Source organism: Dipodomys ordii, unplaced genomic scaffold (assembly GCF_000151885.1).
Source record: "Dipodomys ordii isolate 6190 unplaced genomic scaffold, Dord_2.0 Scaffold30, whole genome shotgun sequence".
Classification (NCBI taxonomy): domain Eukaryota; kingdom Metazoa; phylum Chordata; class Mammalia; order Rodentia; family Heteromyidae; genus Dipodomys; species Dipodomys ordii.
In genome coordinates, this window is record NW_012267246.1 from 10,519,747 (window position 1) to 10,541,359 (window position 21,613).

Genomic DNA, 21,613 nt, shown 5'->3' on the forward strand with positions numbered 1-21,613 from the left:
AGATCTACCACATCAGAATCTCTGAGGATGATGCCCTGTAAACCATATTTTAACAGAACCCCAAAGGATTCAACATTGCAGACAACACACTGCCAGGCAACAAATGTAGAGAGAGTCAGTTGGCAAAAGAGCATAACATTTAAGAAGCTGACAGACAACAGGTTCAAATCCAGCTAGTCACCAACTGAGAAAGACATCCACAAGGACAATTAAATGGCAGGTGCTTTCTCAGCAGTTCCTGTAAATCTTAGGCTTCTCTCTTCCTTCCCCTCCTCTCTTCCTCCTGGTCCTGTCTCTCCATCCTCTTCCATGCTTTCATGATTCACACAGGACCATGAATATGTGCAGCAGTTCTAGCACCTTTCCTCTTGCTTTTCTTTGACAGGAGGAAAAGTGCTTTGCAGGTGATACGTTGTCATACCGTTTTCACAGTTGTCCCTCCTAGATCTGTTTAGCAACTCAAACACAGCAGCTGTGACTTGGTGAGGGCTTCAGGGGGTGTGCAGAGGAAATAGAACAGAGATGACAGCAGGTGGCAGAGATAAAGTCCTTGATCCAATTCTTTCTGCTTTCCTAGGAGTTCTTGGCCTTCCGTGGAGGGCACGGGGGACAAGAGATGGGACCCCCCCTCCTTCATGTCCCAGGGAGCAGGTGGCTTCCTGGCTAGAACTCTCAGGATCTGGGTTTTAGAGTGAGATCGCTCTGCTTTCAAATCTCTGCCCTGCATTCAGCCTCTGGGGGATAGGAGGCAAGATTTTTCTTTTCAATCCCTCTCATTGCTGACACGCTCATCTACAAAGCAGAGTTATTGTGCAAACTTGATGGTGTGCTGTGTAACGGAACACACAGGACACACGTGTGCTAAAAAATATGCTGGCTATTGTTGCTCCCGTGGCTAGCTTCTCTTCAGAGAGTGTCACACTCTGATTGGTGATAGTTGTCTTTTTCAACTTCAAAAAAGCTTTGGAGAGAGGGGTCAGTCCAGCCCTCACTATGAGGGCAGGCCTTCGATGTCCCTTCGGTGTCACATTCCATGAATCAGTGGCCCCCGCCATCTTCACAAGGGAAACAAGTACCCGAGGATGGAGAAGGGCCACTGGGGGAAACTTATCCATTGGCATGGGATGGAGGGACCAGGATCAAACCAAGGTGCTGTTTCACGATCTAAGTTCTTTTCACTCAAACTTTCTTCCAAAATCTCTAACAAGATCCCCAGGCTAGGGGCAAAGCAGTCCTCAAAATGACTGTCAGGCTGTGAGTGGGTAACAATCTCTTGATGTGAGTGAGTAACAATCTCTTGATAGGTGCAACAGAGCAGAATAGACTTCATGGAACACAGCGCTTACCTGAAAAGGAGCCCATCTCCAGCCATGGCGTAAATGACCCTCGGCATTGGGAAAAGAGAGCCCAGCAAGCTGACCGTCAGTCCTGCAACTGACCCAATGGCCACTACAAACTTCGCAGCATAGAAGCCATGAACCACAAACATCTCCATGAGTGGGGATTCCGTGTCAATGGCGTAATACGGCACCATCAGTGTTAAAATCATGCTCACCTGTTAGACAAGAGAAGAGATGGCTGGAGGGGACTGGCGTGGAGAGCGTGGGGGGATACACCAGGGAAAGGGAGGTGGGAACTGACATGGAACTAGGGGTCTGCGGCTAACTGGCCTGCGGCTTTGTTTTGAGCTGGTCATTTGACCTCTGCTGCTCGTGGCTTCCATGTTTTCTCCCCACGTGTGGTTTTGGTGGATTGGACCAGATCAGTTCCCAAACTTCTCTGGGGTTCTTTCCTATTTGAGGACTAAATCTACAAGTATGTCCCCCTCTTGAGGGCAGAACTACAAAGACACTCCCCACCCCCCGTCCCGCAAGGACAAGATTCTCATTTCTTCTAGTCCTTCAGAGTTCTACAAGATCTGCCTTTCTCTCCCCACCCTCCCCTCAACACTTGAGATCAAAACTCCCAAGATAAAGTCAGGTGCCAATAGCTCATGCCTGTAATCCTAGCTATTCAAGAGGCTGACATCTGAGAATTGAGGCTAAAGCCAGCCCAGGCAGGAAAGTCCATGAACCTCTTATCTCCAATTAACCACCAAAAAACCAAAGTGGTGCTGTGGCTGAAGTGGTTAAAGCACTCACCTTGAGCTGAAGAGCTGTGGAACAGTGCCCAGGCCCAGAGTTCAAGCCCCACATTGACAACAAAGCCAACCAAACAAAAAAAAAACCCTCCAAAAATAAGAGTTTAGGAAGTCCACAGACAATTAACCAATGGAGCCTAGTGAGAACTTATATTCCAATCCTCTCTCTAGCTTAGTTCTTGGAGTTGTGCAGGCCCCAAAGAGATGATCATATCAGGACTGAATAGATCTAGTCTTTCTCAGAGCTATAGACAACTGTGACTTTTGCTTAACTAGAAAACACTGATCTGGGGGCTTCCAGAATCTATCTCCCATATCAGTCTCTTCAGAATCAGACTCCAACAGTGTAGCCAATAGGAATAGGCTGAGGAATCCCCAAGCCTATGGTAACCAATCCTGACACCAAGAAGAGAGTTCAAAACCTGAAAGGGAGATCACTTCTTTGCCTGTTCTGCTGTAGCCTGATTCTAGGAAAGTCGTGGGCTGCCAGGGGAGAGAGTAGGTTGAATCAACACAGCCCTGCAATCTGGCTCTTCTCTGGTGGTGGTGTAGAATGTTCCTTAGGGAGGAGATGGGGGCTGATTCTTATAACAAGTCATAAGTCTCCTGGCCATGCAGGTCAGGGTAGAGAGTCCAGGCTGGTGGATACCTGGAAGGACCTTGTAGCCTATAAAGTATTATTCTAAGGCAGGGGCTGAGTATATGAGCAGTCATGACTCCCAGGGAAGGATGGAGGCATGGGGGAAGAAATGCAGGGTAGAAGAGCTGTCTCTGTAGACACTCGAATGTCTACCAATCACAGCTGAAGCTACTCTCGTGTTTCTGTGTGGCCTCCAGACAATGCTGTCTGCAGCCTGCCTTAACTATCACCTGGCTTGCTTGGAAAGCAAAGATGGGTTTGAGAGAACGAAGAAAGGCAGGGCTGATGGGCCATACCCACAGCTGATAGCACCCTTCCTCACAGTGACCCACAAGTCACTTGGCGTTTATTAGGAATATAGATTTCTCAGGATTTAGCCAAGATTGACTGCAACAGAAGCTCTGAAGGTGTTGTCAAGCAAATTGGTTTTTTGTTTTTGTTGTTGCTAATTTTTTAAAATTGTTATTATAAAGGCGATATACAGAAGGGTTAATAGTTGCGTAAGTCAGGTAAAAAGTACATTTCGTTTTTTTTTTTTTTTTGCCAGTGAACTCTAGGTGCTATCTCTGAGCGTCTTTGTGCTCAGGGATAGTGCTCTACCATTTGAGCCACCGTGTCACTTCTGGCTTTTTCTGAGTACTCTATTGGAGATAAGAGCTTCATGGGCTAGCCTACCCTGGCTGGCTTCAAACTGTGATCCTCCAATCTGAGCCTCTTGAGTAGCTAGCACTACAGGTGTGAGCCACTGGCACCCAACTAAGAGTACATTTCTTTTTGCACAATGTCATTCCTTCTTGCCCACAAACTGTTTTAAAAGCACCCTTAGCTGGGTGCCGGTGGCTCATGCCTAGTTACTCAGGAGGTTGAGATCCGAGGAGCATAGCCCAGGCAGGAAAGTCTGTGCAACTTTTTTTGTTTTTTGTTTTTGGTCGGTCATGGGGCCTGAACTGTGGGCCTGGATGCTGTCCCTTAGCTCTTCAGCTTAAGGCTAGAGCTTTACCACTTGAGCCACAGTGCCACGGCCTTTTCTGCTTATGTGGTGTTGAGGAATCGAACCCAGGGCCTCATGCATGCGAGGCAAGTGCTCTACCCCTGAGCCACCTTCCCAGCCCCTGTGCGACTCTTATCTTCAATTAACCACCAGAAAACTAGTGGCTCAAAGTGGTAGGTGCTGGTCTTGAACACAAAAGCTCAGGGATAGCACCCAGACCATGAATTCAAGCTGTAGTACCAGGATGCATCCACCTCCCTCCCCAACTTGCTTCCAGATCTTTCCATGTTGTGGTGACCAAAGTGGGAGGACACTCAGGATGGGGAATGCTTGTGTGGCCACACACAGAGTGGCTGCTCAGCGGGTTGTATTTTCAGGGACCGGGGAGATGTTGAATGTGGTGGAGCTATTTCTGTGATAGAAATTCTGTCATGGGGACCAAGAGATGAAACATCAAAGTATACAGAGGAATGACGACATTGATCAAGATGCATTGTATTCATAAATGGCTTCATTTATCAACAGACAACTACTTAATGATAAAAATTATATTAAAGGGGCTGGGAAGGTGGCTGGGAAGAGCGCTTGCCTTGCATGCCTGAGACCCTGGGTTCGATTCCTCAGCACCCCATAAGCAAAAAGAAAAAAGCCGGAAGTGGCGCTGTGGCTCAAGTGGTAGAGCGCTAGCCTTGAGCTGAAGAGCTGAGGGACAGCACCAGGGCCCAGAGTTCAGGTCCCACGACCGGACCCCAAAAAATATATTAAAAAAGTTCAGAAGAGCACCTTGGGGGAGCCTGAAGAGATAAGGCTGAAAGTTGAAGCCTGGGGATTGTTTTTGGCAGGGGGAACCCCAAGGATGAGTTTAAGCTGGGATTAGAAGACTGAGCAATAGCAGAAAGAAGTTACACTCCTCCCCTAATTTAAGGCAAAGAGAATCTCCAGAGGACAATGTATTCTCTCTCCCCACTCTGCCAGAGCCTTGTCTCTTTGCTTCTGGGAAGCTCTAGAAGACAGAAGAGCATTGAGGGCTGCTCACAGAGCAGCGTGCCTGTGCTCCCACACCGCCCGTTACTGCCAGCCTATGACCTGAGCTGCTTGGACGGCAGCCAGCTTTCTGCATACCCATCTCCTAGGGCATGGAGGATGCCGGGAGCTGGTGCGGGGAGGGTTAGGGATGGAGACTCCAAGGCCAAGGCTGAAGGGAGGGCCTGAACTTCAATTCCTCTCTAGTTTGGGGTTTTAAGTTCAGTGGATAGGGTTTAGGGGACACAAGACACCGCCACACAAACATCAGGAAGACACAAGGAAAGGACTGTTCATGGCAGAGGAGGAGACAATCCTAAGGGCATGTTTGAGGGTCAAATACAAGAAGGTAATGAGGAGGGTCCAATTAGCATCGGTACTCACAGAAACATATGCTGTCAGGCAGATGACCAGGGAGGCAGTGATTGCATAAGGGATGGATGTGTTAGGATTCTTGGCTTCTTCTCCAGTGGTAGCGATGATGTCAAAGCCAATGAAAGCGTAGAAGCACGTGGCTGCTCCTTGTAGCACCTGTGTGGATGAGGGCACTTGTCAGGCTCAGAAAACCAGTGCTCTTAAATATGGGGTTGATGACCGCAGACCTTACAGAGGGTAGAGGAGGGAATATGGTAGAGCTGGTGAGATGTCTGTGTTCCGATCTACTAGGCTTTCTTGCTCTGGGACCCTGGGTAAGTTCTTCCTGAGTAAATGACCACATCACCATGGGAGTTGAGGAGCACTGTAGACTCCAGGAGGAAGCCAAACCATGCATGTTGGTGGGATTGGGTTTGTTCAGAGTGGTGTGTGTGTGTGTGTGTGTGTGTGTGTGTGTGTGTGCATGTGTGCACAATCCTGGGGCCTGGGACCTGTCCTTAAGCTTTTTGCTCAAGGCTAGCACGCTACCACTTGAGCTACATCTCTACTTCTAACTTTTTGGTGGTTAACTGGAAAGTCTCATGGACTTTCCTTCTGGGGCTGGCTTTGAACCTTGGTCCTCAGATATCAGCTTTTTGAGTAGCTAGGATTACAAGCATGAGCCCCTGGCATTTGGCAGGAGTATTGACTTTTCAGACAGAAAGAGATGTGTTCTGCCACATACTAGTTTGGAGACCAATGCCAAGTTCCTATCCTCTTGGAGCATAAGTTTCTTTATCATGTTCTGCCACATACTAGTTTGGAGACCAATGCCAAGTTCCTATCCTCTTGGAGCATAAGTTTCTTTATCAGTAAAATGGAGACAATTATAGTACTTAGTTTGTAGGGTTGTTATAAGGATCAAATGAGATAATACAATCTCAGAATATAATAGTTGCTCAACAAAGATTTGCTTTTTACCACTACTATTACTATTATCATAACCCAAGGGCACAAATTCTTCCTTCTCCCTATCCTCTTCTTCCTCCTCTCCTCTCTATTTTTCCTCCTTCATTTAAAACTTGGCACATGTATATGAGGTACTGCCAGGGGTTGGGCAGTGAGATGAGAATACATACCGAACACAAAGGGTGCTGAGCTTGATGTTGTGGGACTTGGTGTTTGGAGGATACTGAGAGCTCCCAGATGCAGCCTTGACTGTGGGACAAACTGAATGAGACTGAGCAGTATCTATTAACTGCAAACACAAATGCTTCCATTTCTCAAGGGATACAAGAATGGGTGGCATTTATTGATAATGGTTAGATGTTACAAAAATTATGATTGAGCTGGAAAGAGGATATTCATGAGCCTACAGTTGTACCTATAGAACTAGAAAGCAAGTATAGTTGAAGAAAAACTGGAAAACTGGGAGAGAGCAAAGGAAGGGGTGACATTGCCCAAAAAGAAATGTACTTATTACCTGACTTATGAAATAACCCCTCTCTCAATAAAAAATTTTAAAAATCCAAACAAAATGAAGAAGGAAGAGGAGGAGGAGGAGAAAGAGGAGGAGAATGAGGAGGAGGAGGAGGAGGAGGACTGGATAGATCAATGACAAGGAACTCTAGGGTTCAATGGCATTAGTCCGCCAACAGAACCTAACTCAGATGATTCCAGTGAATGGATCATCAGTGAAGGGACACCAGTGAGTGTGTGGGCAGGATCAAGGGAGTCAACTAGGGGGTTGAAGCAGCCTGTGAGGGATAGGATGGTGTTTCTGGAGTCCTTGAGAGGTGGAGGGGTGGAGCATGGCTACCCACACAAGACAGTGGTGGGCCACTACTAGGTAGGAACATGCTTGTCCTTGCTCTCTACCTGACTGCCTGCTAACTCTTCCCACTGACTCACCCAGCCAAGGGTCCTCTGGAGCATGCATGAAGGGCAGAGATGGAAAAAGACCTACATACCGACCAAGGTCAATAGACCCTACCTAACAATACACTGGTGACATGAGCAGATGATCACAGAGAAGGCAAAATCAGCAAAAGGTCATTTGTAAGCTTGAATTAGGTTCTTCATTTTGATTTTTTGTTTGTTTTAAAGACAGGATCTCACTCTTTAGCCCGGGTGGGACTTGAACTCACATCCTCTTACCAATGCCGCCTAAATCCTGAGATTACAAGTAAGTACCACCACACTAGGGTATGGAAGGTGATTTGAATCGTTATTCTTTCTGGCAGGCAAATGGGTAAGTACACAGAGGTACCATGAAATGATACTAAATGTAGGTATTTCTACAAAAAATAACCACTAAAACTGTTTACCACTGCGCTTTCCAGATTTTTGATCTGGCCAGGAATGGATGTGGCTTCCAAGGGTGAGAATCTCCGTGAACAACATTGGTGGATGAGTGAGTGAACTTGCACGCACGTGTATGTATGTTTCATGGTTCACTGATACTTTATCTTCTTTTTTTTTAAAACATTATTTATTTGGGTCTGTACTAGGGCTTGAGTTCCGGGCCATGGTGCTGTCTCTGAACTTTATTTGCTACTTGAGCCCCACCTCCACTTGTGGCTTTTTGGTGGTTAATTGGAAATAAGAATCTCATGGACTTTCCTGCCCAGACTGCCTTTGAACTTCGATCCTAAGATCTCCACCTCCTGAGTAGTTAGGATCACAGGTTTGCGCCATTAGCTCCTGGCTTCTTTAGTATTATATCATTCTGATATAAACAAAACAAACAACAAAAAAAGCTAAAATGTCTTCCCAATTTGAGCCTGGTATGGACGCTCAGGTAGGTGCTCTGGAGAAGGTTTGTCCTGCTCAGAAGCAGCCATGCCTCCGTTGCTAGAGGGCTGCTGCTTACTTAAGTTGTCAAAAGCCATGCCATTTGTGGACTCAGGGTGGGGCTCTGGGAAAGCTGCCCCTTTGTTCCTTGCTGACAGTTGAGCAGCCTTCGGATGAGGCAGGCCTTCCATGTTTTGTCTTGGCCAGCCTGCCAGATGCTAGAAGCTAATTAGGCACTTTTACACAGTGCACTCCCAAGGTAACATGACAAAATTCCAACGTCAAAAACATTGTTGGGTGCCCTCATGGCCCGGTCTATCAGCAGCCTTGTCTGTAGCCACAGTGGAATGTGCTAATAAGTTCCAACACATGGGTTCAGATGCGGAGACCACGAAAAACAGCTTTTCCTTTGTTTGAAAGCTGTCTGAATTTCCTCCAAATTCTTGCTCTGACCATTTTCCTGGGAGGTATTTGTGCTGCTAGAGTATCTTATTGGATACAGAAAACCCATCAGATAGCATCAAGAACAAATAACATAAAGGGCACACACATCCAACCATGTTCAAGGTCTGAGAAATTGCAGATGGAAGAAGAGGTTCAGCTGAGGGCCAGAGTCACTTGATATAGGGGAAAATGTTTGTTGTTCTTAAGTTCTTCAAGACCAAAGAGGCAATTGACCCAGAACCTGTAAGTGAGTAAACCATTCCTTAAGCTATTTTCTTTGGAAGGAAGGGGCTGGATCAGAGGGAAAGGGTAGGCTTTTGAGGGTTCTATTGCCAGAGGATTGATTTTTTAAAAAATTAACCCTTTCAAAGCACTTGGAAATTATTTGAAGTCATGTAGTGGTGACATTATATAATCCCCTACATGGTGAGTTTCCCCATTTCATCCTATGTAAAGCTATGGAAAACCAGAGTGTTGGACTTCTGTATTCATCTCCTAATTAGCAGTATGGGTCAGGTTTCCCCATGGAATAAAGAAGAGTATATGTCATAGTTTCGTTGACGTTTGTTATGTAGGAGTGGAAAATGTGTTCCTTATCTTGGTGCATGGAATGATCATAGAAGGTCGACAGGCCTTGAAAATTAGGATTTAAGTTTGCAGTGGCCTTGCTGGACTGGAAAACTGACCTGAAACCAAATTTGAAAAAGAACAGGGCTGGGCCTGCTCACCAGGAAGGATATGTACTATGCTGAAATCCAAGGCCAAGCAGAGCCGATAAGATGAATCCAGCATCTTCACACTGGCCTGTGCTTTGTGCTCAAGCAATGTTCTCAGTTATGGCTGCTAGGACACAGCTGAGCTTTCTTCAGGGACAATTACTTTGCGCTGAAAATCCCAAATCCAAGCCAAGCATTCTGGTGACCAATGACAAATCTACTTAAGAGAGTAGATGTAGGTTGGAGTGAAGTCACATACAAGAAGAAGGAAAAAGAAGAGGAGGTGGAAGAGGAGGAAGAGGTGGGGGAGAAAGAGGAGAAAGAAGAAGGGAAGGAGGAGAAGGAAGAGGAGGAGGAAGAGAAGGAACAGCAGGAAGAAGAAAAGGAGGAGGAGGAGGTGGTGTGTGTGTGTGTGGGTAGGGTGCTAGTGTCCCATGGTCCCATGGGTCTAGTGTCAGGTTATTCCTTTTTTACTATGATATTTAAGAAGGCTTAGAAGGAAGGGGTCAACATGTCAGACATGAGGTACTCTATTTAAAGTAGAAAGGGCATTGGAGCCACACAGCACTGGACAGAAAATTTAGTCATGGTATTGACTGGCTAAGTGAACTCCAGCACTCCAGCCTCTTTGAACCTTGCAATCTCCATTGTGGGGTGTGTGTGTGTGTGTGTGTGTGTGTGTGTGCGTGTGCGCGCGCGCACGCGCGCACGCATGCACGAGGGCCTGATCTCAGGGCCTTGTGTTCTTGTTTGTCTTTTTTGCTCAAGGCTAGTGCTCTACCACTCGAGAGAAACCTCCACTTCAGGCTTTGTATTAGTTAACTGGAGATAAGAATGTCTTGGATTTTTCTTCCTGAACTGGCTTTGAATTGCGATCCTCATATCTCAGCCTTCTGAGTAGCTAGGATTACAGGTGTGAGCCACCAGCATCTGGTATGTATTCTCCATTTTTAAGTTGAGGATAAACCATTACTTGCTTTCAAGTTTCCTGATAAGAGAAAGGTAACATTCACAGAACACAGCCCCAAGCAGCACAGGAGAGTCAGGAAATACGGTCTCCTTCCTCTTGCCAGTACAACAACTATTTTGAACTACAACATTATGGCCATCAAACAGTGAAGACTTTGTTCTTTCTATTTTTTTCTAAGCATTTGGTGAAATTTGTTTTTTAATAGATGAAAAATGTGGGAACACTGAAGTGATCTGATTGCCAAGGTCTTACAGTAAGTCTGCGACCTAATATTTCTTAAATGGTTAAGAAAATGGTGAGAACGTTTCCCCATGAGCTACAATAAAAATGCATTTGAGTTCCAGGAAAGTATTCTTTCTTTTCATTCTTATAATTTGTTGTTTGTCTTCTGTGATAGGAAAGGAATCATTTGTTGTTTCTTTTATGTGATAGGAAAGGAACAATTTGTATCATTAGAAAATACAGACTAGAGGATCCAGAATGGGGTCAACAGTATTTCTTTGTCTCTTTCTTCTGGTTTTAACCAGTTATTCATTTCAGAGAGGGAAGACAAACCTTGTGGTTCTGTGGAATTCTTATAGATAAGCAGAAAAGTGGAAATGTTGGCTGCAGTTGCTTACCTCTCTCCATCGAACAGCATGCATGGTTTAGTATAAACAGAAGTTATTTTGAGTGTTCTCCCAAGAGTGATTTCTGATCTCTGGGTAGAAATCTTGGAGGAAAACCAGTCCAAGCAAAAACTACACAAGTCAAAGCCAGTGGAATTGTGGTCCTTCTTTCTGCCCTTAAGCACTAGGCAGAATGCCTCTCTTGGTCTCTGGTTACTTCAACATCTCTTAAACGAGAACATAGAATCTGCCAGCTCAAAAGCTTATGATTCATGTTCTACTGAGAAAGAAACAAAAGCAAGATGCACTGGTGATCTTTACAAACAATTGCATGACATGAGCACGTTAGGTGATACTAGAGAAAGAAACCAGATCAAACTTAGAATCACTGGCTGGCATAAAAAATCTGCCACTCAGACCTCCTTGTTGTTCATACTCCCAGGTCGTGGAGATGAGATGTAAAATGTCCTTTTGGTCAGCCAACATCTTACAACTCCCCAGTCCACACGAACCATGCCTCTGGAATAGGGTTTCTACCCAGAATTCTACTGAATTAGTTCAACTGTCCTCTGACCTCAGTGGAAGTCTCTTCTTAGGGTCAGATGCCTGGACTGGATTAAAAATCATTCTCTAGGTGACATTGATCAAGATGCATTGTACTCATAAACTAACATGTTGAATTGAAACCCCTTCGCACAACTACTTAAAGATAAAAAAACAAACAAACAAACATACTGTCCTGGGAGCCGATGGCTCACGCCTGTAATCCTAGCTACTCAGGAGGCTGAGATCTGAGGATCGTGGTTCAAAGCCAGCCTGGGCAGGAAAGTCTGTGAAACTCGTCTCCAACAAACCACCAGAAAACCGGAAGTGGTGCTGTGTCTCAAGTGGTAGAGCACTCGCCTTGAGCTGAAGAGCACAGGCACAGCTCCCAGGCCCAGAGTTCAAACCCCCCTTCCAAAAAAATATTGTTCTTTTCCTCATTTTATACCTAGGCAAGACTCAACCCTTCCCTGGTCATCCACTCTCCCTAGGGCCTGTGCTACATTGTGTATTTGTGTACATGCCTACCTGTCTTGGTACACTGGAGAGAGATTTATAGAATTGAGGTGCTTCTGTATAGGATTTAGAGTGTGAGAGTTCTGATTTTGGGTTCTAATTCTGCCACTTATACTGTGTGCTTAATAGCAACTTCTGAGTGTGAATCTTGAAGACCTGAATGGAAATATTTCTCTTCCAAGATTACTGGGATAATGGAATGAGATATTATGTCAGAAATAGCACAGTGTTAGCCATATTGTAAGAAGTCACAACATTGAGTCTATGTGATTAATTTGTGGTATATATGTGTGTATGTATACAAGTGGATGTGTGGATGTATGTATGCACGTGTGTGCTGTTAATGGGGCTTGAACTCAGGTCAGGTCCTGGTACTGTTCCATATCACTTTTTTTGGGGGGAGGGTCCAGTCATGGGGCCTGAACTCTGGGCCTGGGCGCTGTCCCTCAGCGCTTCAGCTCAAGGCTAGCACTCTACCACTTGAGCCACAGCGCCACTTCTGGCTTTTTTTTCCTGCTTATGTGGTGCTGAGGAATCGAACGCAGGGCCTCAAGCATGCAAGGCAAGCGCTCTACCACTGAGCCACCTTCCCACTCCCATATCATTTTGTGTCCAAGGCTATCACTCTATCATTAGAGCTATACCTCTGTTTCCAGCTTCTGAGTGGTTAATTGGATTTAAGTGTTTCAAGGACTTTCCTGCGCTGGTGGGCTTTGAACCACAGTCCTCAGATTTTAACTTCTTGAGTAGTTAGATTACAGGTGAGAGCCCTGGCACCTAACTATACTTTGTTATTTAGATAAAACAGACCTCAATGAATGCTTGGGAAACAAGCAACTTTACAGCAAACCAACAAACACTTTTTCAGAACACTCCCATTAATTCAGATAAAATGGATGAGAGAAGTACCACTATGATTCCTGAACAAAGCAGCATGTTCTTGAAATCTGCCATCCCAACGTGCAAGGCGGAGTGTGGGGCAGGCACACAGCCTTTAGGAATGAACTCACCCCTGACCAGCCATGGGGCAAGAACTGGCCCTCAGCCCAGTATTTTCCATTGATGAAGAAGAGGCCTGCGATCATGATGAACACCCACACAGCCAGGTTTAGCACGTTCAAGACGTTGTTGAAGCCCACGGAATTCTTCACTCCCAGTGCCACAATGATGGTGACAAGGACAGCAATCACCAGAGCCAGCAGGTCTGGGTATGATTCTTCTCCTTTCCCTATAGGGGAAAGACAAGATTCATTACTGCCCAGAAGAAACAAGGGCCATGGAAACACCTGAATCTACTGCAGTCCATCTGTCCTCAGCTCTAACCCTACAGGGATGGTCCATCTAGCAGAATCTGTGCATTCTCTGCGTGTGTCCAAATGTGTGTGAGCATGTGTGTGTTTGTGTGTGTTCCCTACACAGATCTAGGAGTCTGTTTTCAGATGGTATGGTGGACAGGTAAGATGATCTGATATTCTGGAGCTACAGTGGAATATGCGCTAAGACAATGACAAGGGATGGATGGAAACATGGCATTGAACATTCTGGTCTGGACTGTCCTGAGATACTGGAGATGTACAGAGAACTCTACCCTATTCTTGAAAACTGCTTTATGACTTCATTATTATTTATCGTATACCTGGTTAGGTTTCTATTACTTGTTAGCAAATTTAGAAATGCACCTTTGAAAACCATTGTAGGAGAGGATTCTTTTTAAAACAATTAATGCATTTTTATTGTTATTGCAAAGGTGATGTAGGGAGAGGGGTTACAGTTATTATAAGAGTTATATAAGTCAGATAAAGAGTACATTTTTGGGGGGCAATGTTATCCCTTCCCCTGGCTCTCTCCCAGGTTTTCCCTCCTGTCCCCACCCACAAATTCCACAAGTTGTATAGTTCATTTTCGACACAGTGTGTACCACTGATACATTTGTTCACCCTTTGTCTCACCATTTCTATGACCCCTTTGCACTCCTAAAGACAGATAGATGAGCAAACAAGACAAAAGGAAAAAAAAACAAATACAGCAACATGTTTCCATTTCCTGGCATTCATTTCGATAAATATTATTTTATATGATCAGATGCACATAGGTATTGTGCTTTTGTGTTTCTCTCCTAAGAATATCCTGCAAGAGGGATTTCTTTCCGTGTGTGTGTGTGTGTGTGTGTGTGTGTGTGTGTATGTGGTCACAGACGGAAAATGTACAGGTCCTGGCCTCTTGGCCTGGCCGATTGGCAGGGGGACTCCTGCCTTCCATGGAGAGAAAAAGGCATTGCTACCGCAGCCAGGGGACTAAATTCTGTGGAACTTCTTGCCAAAGCCAGGGGTGGAGCCTTGGTTCATTCCTCATCTTTCTGGACTTTACCCGTAAAATAAAGAGATGACCAGCCTAATTTTGGGGCCACAGGAGGCCTAAAAGCTTATGAACTCAAGCATGGTCTTTGTAGATGTAATCTTTTTTATTTTATTTTGTTCTGTGCTGGTACTGGCCTTGAGCTCAGTGCCTAGGTGCTATACTTTTTTACTGGAAGCCAGAGCTCTCCTTCCAGTTTTTTGGTGGTTTAATTGGAGATGAGAGCCTCAGGGACTTTCCCACCTGCTATGAACTGGCTATGAACTGTGACCCCCAGATCTCAGCCTCCTGAGCATCTAAAATTACAGGCATGAGCCTCTGGCGCCTGGCTTTATGCTTATAATCATGTCATGGTATTTGGTTCTTCAGCAATTTTGTCAATTAGGTTCTTCCTAATTATTGTATTACTGTAGGATGAACTTTTCTACTCTGAAAATTTAAAGTCAGAAGTGGTCTTGAATCTGCACATTTTTGAGTAATGTCATGGGTGGAGATTTCAACACCATAAAATCTTGTTCCATGCACAAACATATCATAAGAATCGAATAAGATTATTTTTAGGTTATATGTATAAGAGATATATGAAACAAATAAATTTTGTGCTGTCCCTAAGATATGTCATCAGGTTTAGGCAAATATTCTCAAGCCTGGGGAAAATTTTTAAATTCAAAGAATTAATTATAAACATTTCAGATAAAGAATGCTTAGCCTCCTTAGATAAGACTGTGGTGAGGGCATCAGTGGCTCATGCCTATAATCCTAGCTCCCAGGAAGCTGAGAGCTGAGGCTCATGGTTCAAATACAGTCTGGGTAGGAATATCTACGAGACTCTTATCTCCAATCAATCACCAAAGAACCAGAAGTGGAGCTGTGGCTCAAGTGGTAGTGCATCAGCTTTGAGCAGAAAAGCCAAGGGACAATGCCCAGGCTCTGAGTTCAAGCTCCAATATAGACAGATGGGCAGACAGACAGACAGACAGACAGACAGACAGACAGACAGACAGACACACACACACACACACACACACACACACACACACACACACACTGTCCTTAGGATGAGGAATTATTTTGCAAAACCAAACAAGAGTATATTAAAGTTCTTGGCACATTTTGCCAAATTGCACTGGGAAAGGGGAAGGCATTCACTTGGCTAAGTTTCTGTGCTGGGGAGAGAAGATGTTGGGGTCTCACCCAGGCCGTTGAGCGTTCCCACCGTGTCTATCATCCAGCCGCTGATGGTGTGATTCGCCAGGGAGTCAAACATGCTGCTCAGAGCACTGGCGCCGGCTGCGGTACCAATCAGGTACTCCAGGATCAGATTCCAGCCAATGAAAAACGCCACAAATTCCCCGACAGTGACATAGCTGTAGGTGTAGGCTGATCCAGTGGTCTTGGGGACTCGAACTCCAAACTCAGCATAGCACACACCTGGGAGGGAGTCAAGCACACACAGATGGTGGAAGTCAGGAGACAAAGTAATCTCTTGGTGGTTAGCGATCTTGGTAGGAGATATTGGGAATGTCTGGACTCTAAGAACATATGCACAAAGACGAGAAGTTTTATATGCATCCAGACATCCCAGAAGGAGGGGACATATTCTGAGAAGTGCATTCTTGGACGTTCCATTGTTGGGTGACTATCATAGAAATGTACTCATATAAAGCTATGATGTAGTCTACTACTCCCCTAGGCTATATGGTGTGTGTGTGTGTGTATTCATACATAATACATATGTGCATGTGTATATATTCATACTCATATGACTGAGACTGTTGAACAAAACAATATACGATTATGTTTAGCCAGGGGAAAATGATAGAACTAGTAGACTGAGTGAATATTAGATACATGAGGTTGCTGCTGGTGTAAAGCAGTACACTGCTTTATAGTAAATCTTATTAAAAAGAAGGCCATTCTAAAGTACAAATAAAACATATACCACAGCATATGTTTTATATATATATATGTATATATATATAAATACATATGTTAGCAATAGTTATTTATTATCATTATCCAGTATTATGTGCTACACATAATTGTATATGCTATACTTTTTTTTTGAGACAGAGTATCCCTATATAGCATAGATTGGTCTTAGAATTTATGATCCTTCTGCCCCAGCCTCCTCAGTGCTGGGATTTCAGGTGTATACCATCACACTTGGCAGTGTTGTACGTTTATAAACTGGCAGCAGAGTACATTCATTTACACCGGCATCTCCGCCAACAGTGAGGAATAGATATTACAATGTGAGTAGCACCTACAATATCATGGTCAATGGGGATTCTCCAGGCCTAGAATAATCCTACTGGACCTCAGTCACACATATGTTCCATCATGGCCCGAAACTTGTTATGTGGTCTGTGAATGTATAATGAATCACTTTGAGTGCAATTCTAACCACTCTCCTTTAAAAAACACTTTCAAACGAAGGCAATCAGAATATACTTGATTCCAGTATTGAAAAGCTGGTATACCATGGGGGAGGATGTAGGAGACTACAAGATAAACTACCTCAGTCCCAATTTTGTTGAGGGCCAACCCTGAGGTTCTTGACCAGACAATAGTTCACTCTTATGTGAATAGAGAGAGCACCTTTCTTTTCTTTTTTTGAAGGGAGTGAAATGCAAGCAAGCAAGCACACAGATGTCAAAAACATGAACACAATAAGTGATTCACTGCCATGTGCTCCTCCCTTGCCTCCCTGTGGAAGGGGCACAGGCCAGGTGGGCTTGGCTCTTGGGTTGGTTCTACCTTTTACATTCAGTTTTCTTATTTGTCAAATAAAAATACTATGTGAAATGCTCTCTTAAATCTCTCCTATGTGGTTGGGTGTTGGTAGCTCGTGCCTATAATCCTAACTACTCAAGAGGTTGTCATCAAAGGATTGAGGTTCAAAGCCAGCCTGAGTAAGAAAGTCCATGAGACTCTTATCTCTAATTAATCCCCCAAAACTAAAAATGGAGCTGAGGCTCAAGTTGTAGAGCACTAGCCTTGAGTGAAAAGCTCAGAACAGTGCCCAGGCCCAGAGTTCATTCTAGGATGGGCACCAAAAAATCAATCAATCAATCAATCAATCAATCAATCTATCTATCTATCTTTCTCCTATATGATGATATCTGTTGAGACTTGCTGCAAAAAAGACTGATATCACTTAACTCTTCTTTCATAGCTCATGTGTTGTCCTATGTTATGGAGATGCTTAGGGGAATGGTCAGCCTCATCCCCACATTAAACAATGCAGGCTTCTATTTACATTTAGTTTGCAGGCCAAGCCTCCTTCCTTTACTTTGTAAGAGTTTTCCAAGTTCTTTCCTGGACTGTCAGTTGTTACTTCTTTGTTTGGTGATCTAGGCGTTTGCCTGGAACAATCAGACCACCTCATTCCCAAATTGCCACTTCTGATGTTCAAATTCTGAAATGTAACCATTGGATGCTTCAACTGTTAGAAGGAGCCTAAAATTAAAAGGAAGTAGTCTGAAAGTAGGCCCCAAAGGCCTCTTCCATGAGAAGGGCAGTGATCATGTGAAGATTAAGAATGTAGGCCAGGTGATATTTTCCTGAAGGCTTAGAGGACTTTTGTATTTGTTTCAGGATTCTTGAGAGTTGAACTTGCACATCCAGATTAAGTTGATTTTCAGTGTTATGTGAAGAAGGATTTAGAAGGAAACAAATTTCTCCTCTTGGATAGAATTTTTCCAACTGATACTTTTCAAACAGGCATGGATTTGACTCTTGATTTAACTTGTATTAAGCCAGTCAGTACTGTAAGTTTATGTAATCAACATTCTTTCCACAGTACCCAATGTGCAAAATCAAATGTAAAAACACTCAATTCACCATCAGAAGTCACTTGCCCAAAGAAATCAGTGAAAAGCCAAGTGATCATTAGGCCTTGTGAGAGACCAACCCCTTGCTGTCCTGAGTCAGAGGAAGAGGCCCTGGCTGAGCCAAGAGGAGGCCGACTTTGGAGCCTGTCAGTTACTTCTCAAGGGCCTGCTGGGTTTCTGATGACTATAGCTTGGAGTGAGTATGAGAAAAAAAAAATCAGTCAGCCAATTAACACCTAAGACAATTTTTGCTCCAAAAGCTCTGTTATTTTGCATATACTGTAAGGGCCGTATAGTATTTTCAAATCCTTTTGAGTTGTTTGCATACAGGAATCCAGGCTTTTAGAGGGCACTAGAGGTTATTACACTTGACATTGAAGCTTAGTGATGAAGAGTGAGAATTTATAAGCCCAAACATCTAGGGGGAAAAAATGGGGAAATTTTTGTCAGTCCTCAATGATTTCAAAATTACTGTAACATCAGAGAATCTGTTTTATTTTCTGGAAGAAATAAAAAAAAACCACGAAAAGGGAAACTTTGGTTTTTTAATCTTAGATTATCTGGTAACTCAATGTCCAAGGTTGGATTACTTACCTTCACACGGGTGACTGGAAGGGGCCAAGTAGGTAAGCAGAGCTCTGTAAATTCATCAGTCTTTGATTTCACAGCTTGAGGAAACTCTTACTTATTTGAGTCAAGAGGTAACACTCTGGAGAAAATACTGCAAACCAGTGACTCTCCACAAAGGTATGCTGACTCCCAGGGAGATTTTGGAAATCTTGGGAGCATCTCTGAGTCTCAAGATGGTTATGAACACTTGTAGGATTAAATCTATAGCGTTCTGGGTTGTGAGCCATTCTGCTCGGCATGGAGTTGCCCCATGGAGTTAAAGGATTCCTTTTAGTCACACATTAACTTCTCAGGGTCCTAATGGGTATCTAGAAGTGCAAACTTGTTTATAATTTCTGGATCTGAATTTATGCCTACTTTAGATATAAACACAAAACTTATTTTTTCGTTTGGTATGGCATTGGACACATTTTCTAGGATTGCAACAACTGGAGAAATGGAAGATTTGCTGTAATTTGTTTTGATTGGAATATCCTCAGAATTGGCCATCATTTTGGAAATCATGTTAACAGCAACTATACTCAGAGGGTTTGAGCAACCTGGGCACTAAGGGGGTTAGCATTTGTCATAGTTGTGTTCATTGTGCTTCTATAAGGGGCTGCAATTTGCTGAAGGCTTTGCTTTGTCTCCCAATGTCCCCATGTCCAGTATTTACACAAAGAAAAAACTATTGCTTTTGTTTTTGCTGAGGGGCTTGAACTCAGGGCCTGGGCCCTGTCCTTGGGCCTCTCTGTGCTCAAGGCTAATGCTCTACCACTTGAGCCACAGTGCCACTTCCAGCTTTTTCTGAGTAATTTACTGGAGATAAGAGTCTCACAGACGTCCCTGCCCAGGCTGGCTTTGAACTGTGATCCTCAGATTTCAGCCTCCTGAGTAGCTAGGATTACAGGCATGAGCCACTGACATCCTGCTAACTATAGCTTTTATTAGAAATGCCTTTACCTTTCACACATGGGGAATATTAATTAAGAAAATTAAGTGTACAAGAAGACAGCATCACTTCCAGTTCTCAGTGGAGAATAGTAAAGAAAGCATTCAAAATGCTATTATGAAAATGGAGGAGGGTTACACTAGGATGGAGAATCACTATTCTAAATGAGAGATAAATATATAAATAATCTTCATTTAATTTGATAATTTATTTAAAATTTTTTAACCCAAAGCTACCTTCCTGGGACTGGGAAGGTGGCTCAGTGGTAGAGTGCTTGCCTTGCATGCATGAGGCCCTGGGTTCGATTCCCCAGCACCACATAAGCAAAAAGGAAAAAAAAGCCGGAAGTGGTGCTGTGGCTCAAGTGGTAGAGCGCTAGCCTAGAGCTGAAGAGCTGAGGGACAGCGCCCAGGCCCAGAGCTCAGGCCCCAGGACTGGACCAAAAAAAAAAAAAGCTACCTTCCTAATCATTTTTGCCTTGCATTATTGGCAGAGCGATGCCACATTTCTTGAGTGATTAGAGAGGAAGAGGTACATTTATTCCAAAAGGATCATCATGTAGCTGGAGAAAATTGATGTAAAATGCAATAATCAAGGTGCAAGCAGCCATCAGAGGGACCTTAAGACATCTGAAGGATTAATTTCAGCAGGTCTTCCGGGAGTAAGAGAGATTCCTAGTAATTCGAAACTCTGACATATTCACAACCACCACTCTTTAAGTAGACTGTAAACACATCCCAATTCATATTTTGTCATATCCCTAGTATTTTTTTCTCCCAGAGTTGAACATTGAACTCAGAGCCTTATACATGCCAGGCAAGTGCTTTTCTGCTGAGCTAAATCTCCAGCCTTCCCTAGTGTTTTGCTATACTTCAATACCAGTTTTGCTTAACTGGACAAATTGCCAGCCATGAATCGTTACACTCAGAGAGGACTTACATATTGAAAAGAAGGTTGGGAAATTTTCTGTTTGAAATAGTCTCTGAATTCCCTCTTGTGTCTTTGAGGTAATGTGTGATTTGGGGTTCCAAAACAGGGTCTTTTCAATGTGCAGGTCTTTCCAGGTCAAAAGTTTATGGTTCTGTAATATGTAGGAAGAAAGAGCCAGCCCGAGATTCAGTGCTCCTGGGCTGTCTTTGTTTGATGTTGAACTTCCAAATGGTGCCCCAGACTGACCAACAGCAAAGAAAATCTCTGTAGATTCTTGTCTTGCCTCTCATCTCCGGGTGTTCATGGCTATCCTGGCTCTCTATGACTGTCCTACAACCAGGGGGTGCATTCTCTACCCTCAGCGGCAGTCAAGGAGAAAGACCCAGACAGAAATAGGCAAAGGGTGGAGAAGAGCTTCTTCTCCTTAAAAGTTCTTTAAGGGGGACATTAGTACCTCTACCTTTCACTAAAGAAACCACCAAAATATAAATATTTTTCTTCTCTTTCGTGTTTGTCATTTGTGGGGCTTGAATCGGGGACTGGGTGCTGTCCCTGAGCTCTTTTGCTCAAGGCTAGCACTCTACCACTTTAAGCCATAGCTCCACTTCTGGTTTTCTGGTGGTTAATTGGAGATAAGAGTCTCACAGACTTTCCTGCCTAGGCTGGTTTTGAACCATGATCCTCAGATCTCAGCCTCCTGAGTAGTTAGAATTACAGGTGTGAGCCACCAATGCCTGGCAATATAAGTAGTTCTAAATAGGTATTCTTTTCACCTGGAAAAAAGAAATCAGTGCTTATTCACATTTGCATGTTAATTACTCTGTACATCTAGGCATGTGCATGTGTCTCAGTTTGCTTTGGCTAATTCCCTAACCTAATTACCAACTAATTTAACAATTTCTCTCTTTCTTTCTTTCTTTCTTCCTTCCTTTCTCCCTCTCTCCCTCCCTTCCCTTCTTTCCTTCCCTTCTTTCTTTCTTTCTTTTCCTTTTTTTTGTCAGTTGTGAGGCTTGAACTCTGGGCCTGGGCACTGTCCCTGAGCTCTTCAGGTCAAGACAAGCACTCTACCACTTAAGCCACTTCTGGTTTTCTGGGAGTTAATTGGAGATAACAGTCTCATGAATTTTCTTGCCAGGGCTGGCTTTGAACCACAATCCTCAGATCTCAGCCCCCTGAGTAGCTAGACTTAGCCA

General features: G+C 44.0%; 1 protein-coding gene across 1 annotated transcript in view; it reads right to left on the reverse strand.

Annotated features, from left to right (window-relative positions):
- The window catches only part of Slc7a14 (solute carrier family 7, member 14), a 46,361-nt gene that overhangs the window by 14,160 nt on the left and 10,588 nt on the right, over nt 1-21,613 (reverse strand). The window contains exons 2-5 of the mRNA XM_013016198.1: nt 15,288-15,524; nt 12,749-12,966; nt 5,179-5,325; nt 1,347-1,555 (exon numbers count right to left, since the gene is read on the reverse strand). Of these exons, the coding sequence (XP_012871652.1) occupies nt 1,347-1,555; nt 5,179-5,325; nt 12,749-12,966; nt 15,288-15,524 (811 nt within the window). The remainder of the gene's footprint in view (nt 1-1,346; nt 1,556-5,178; nt 5,326-12,748; nt 12,967-15,287; nt 15,525-21,613) is intronic.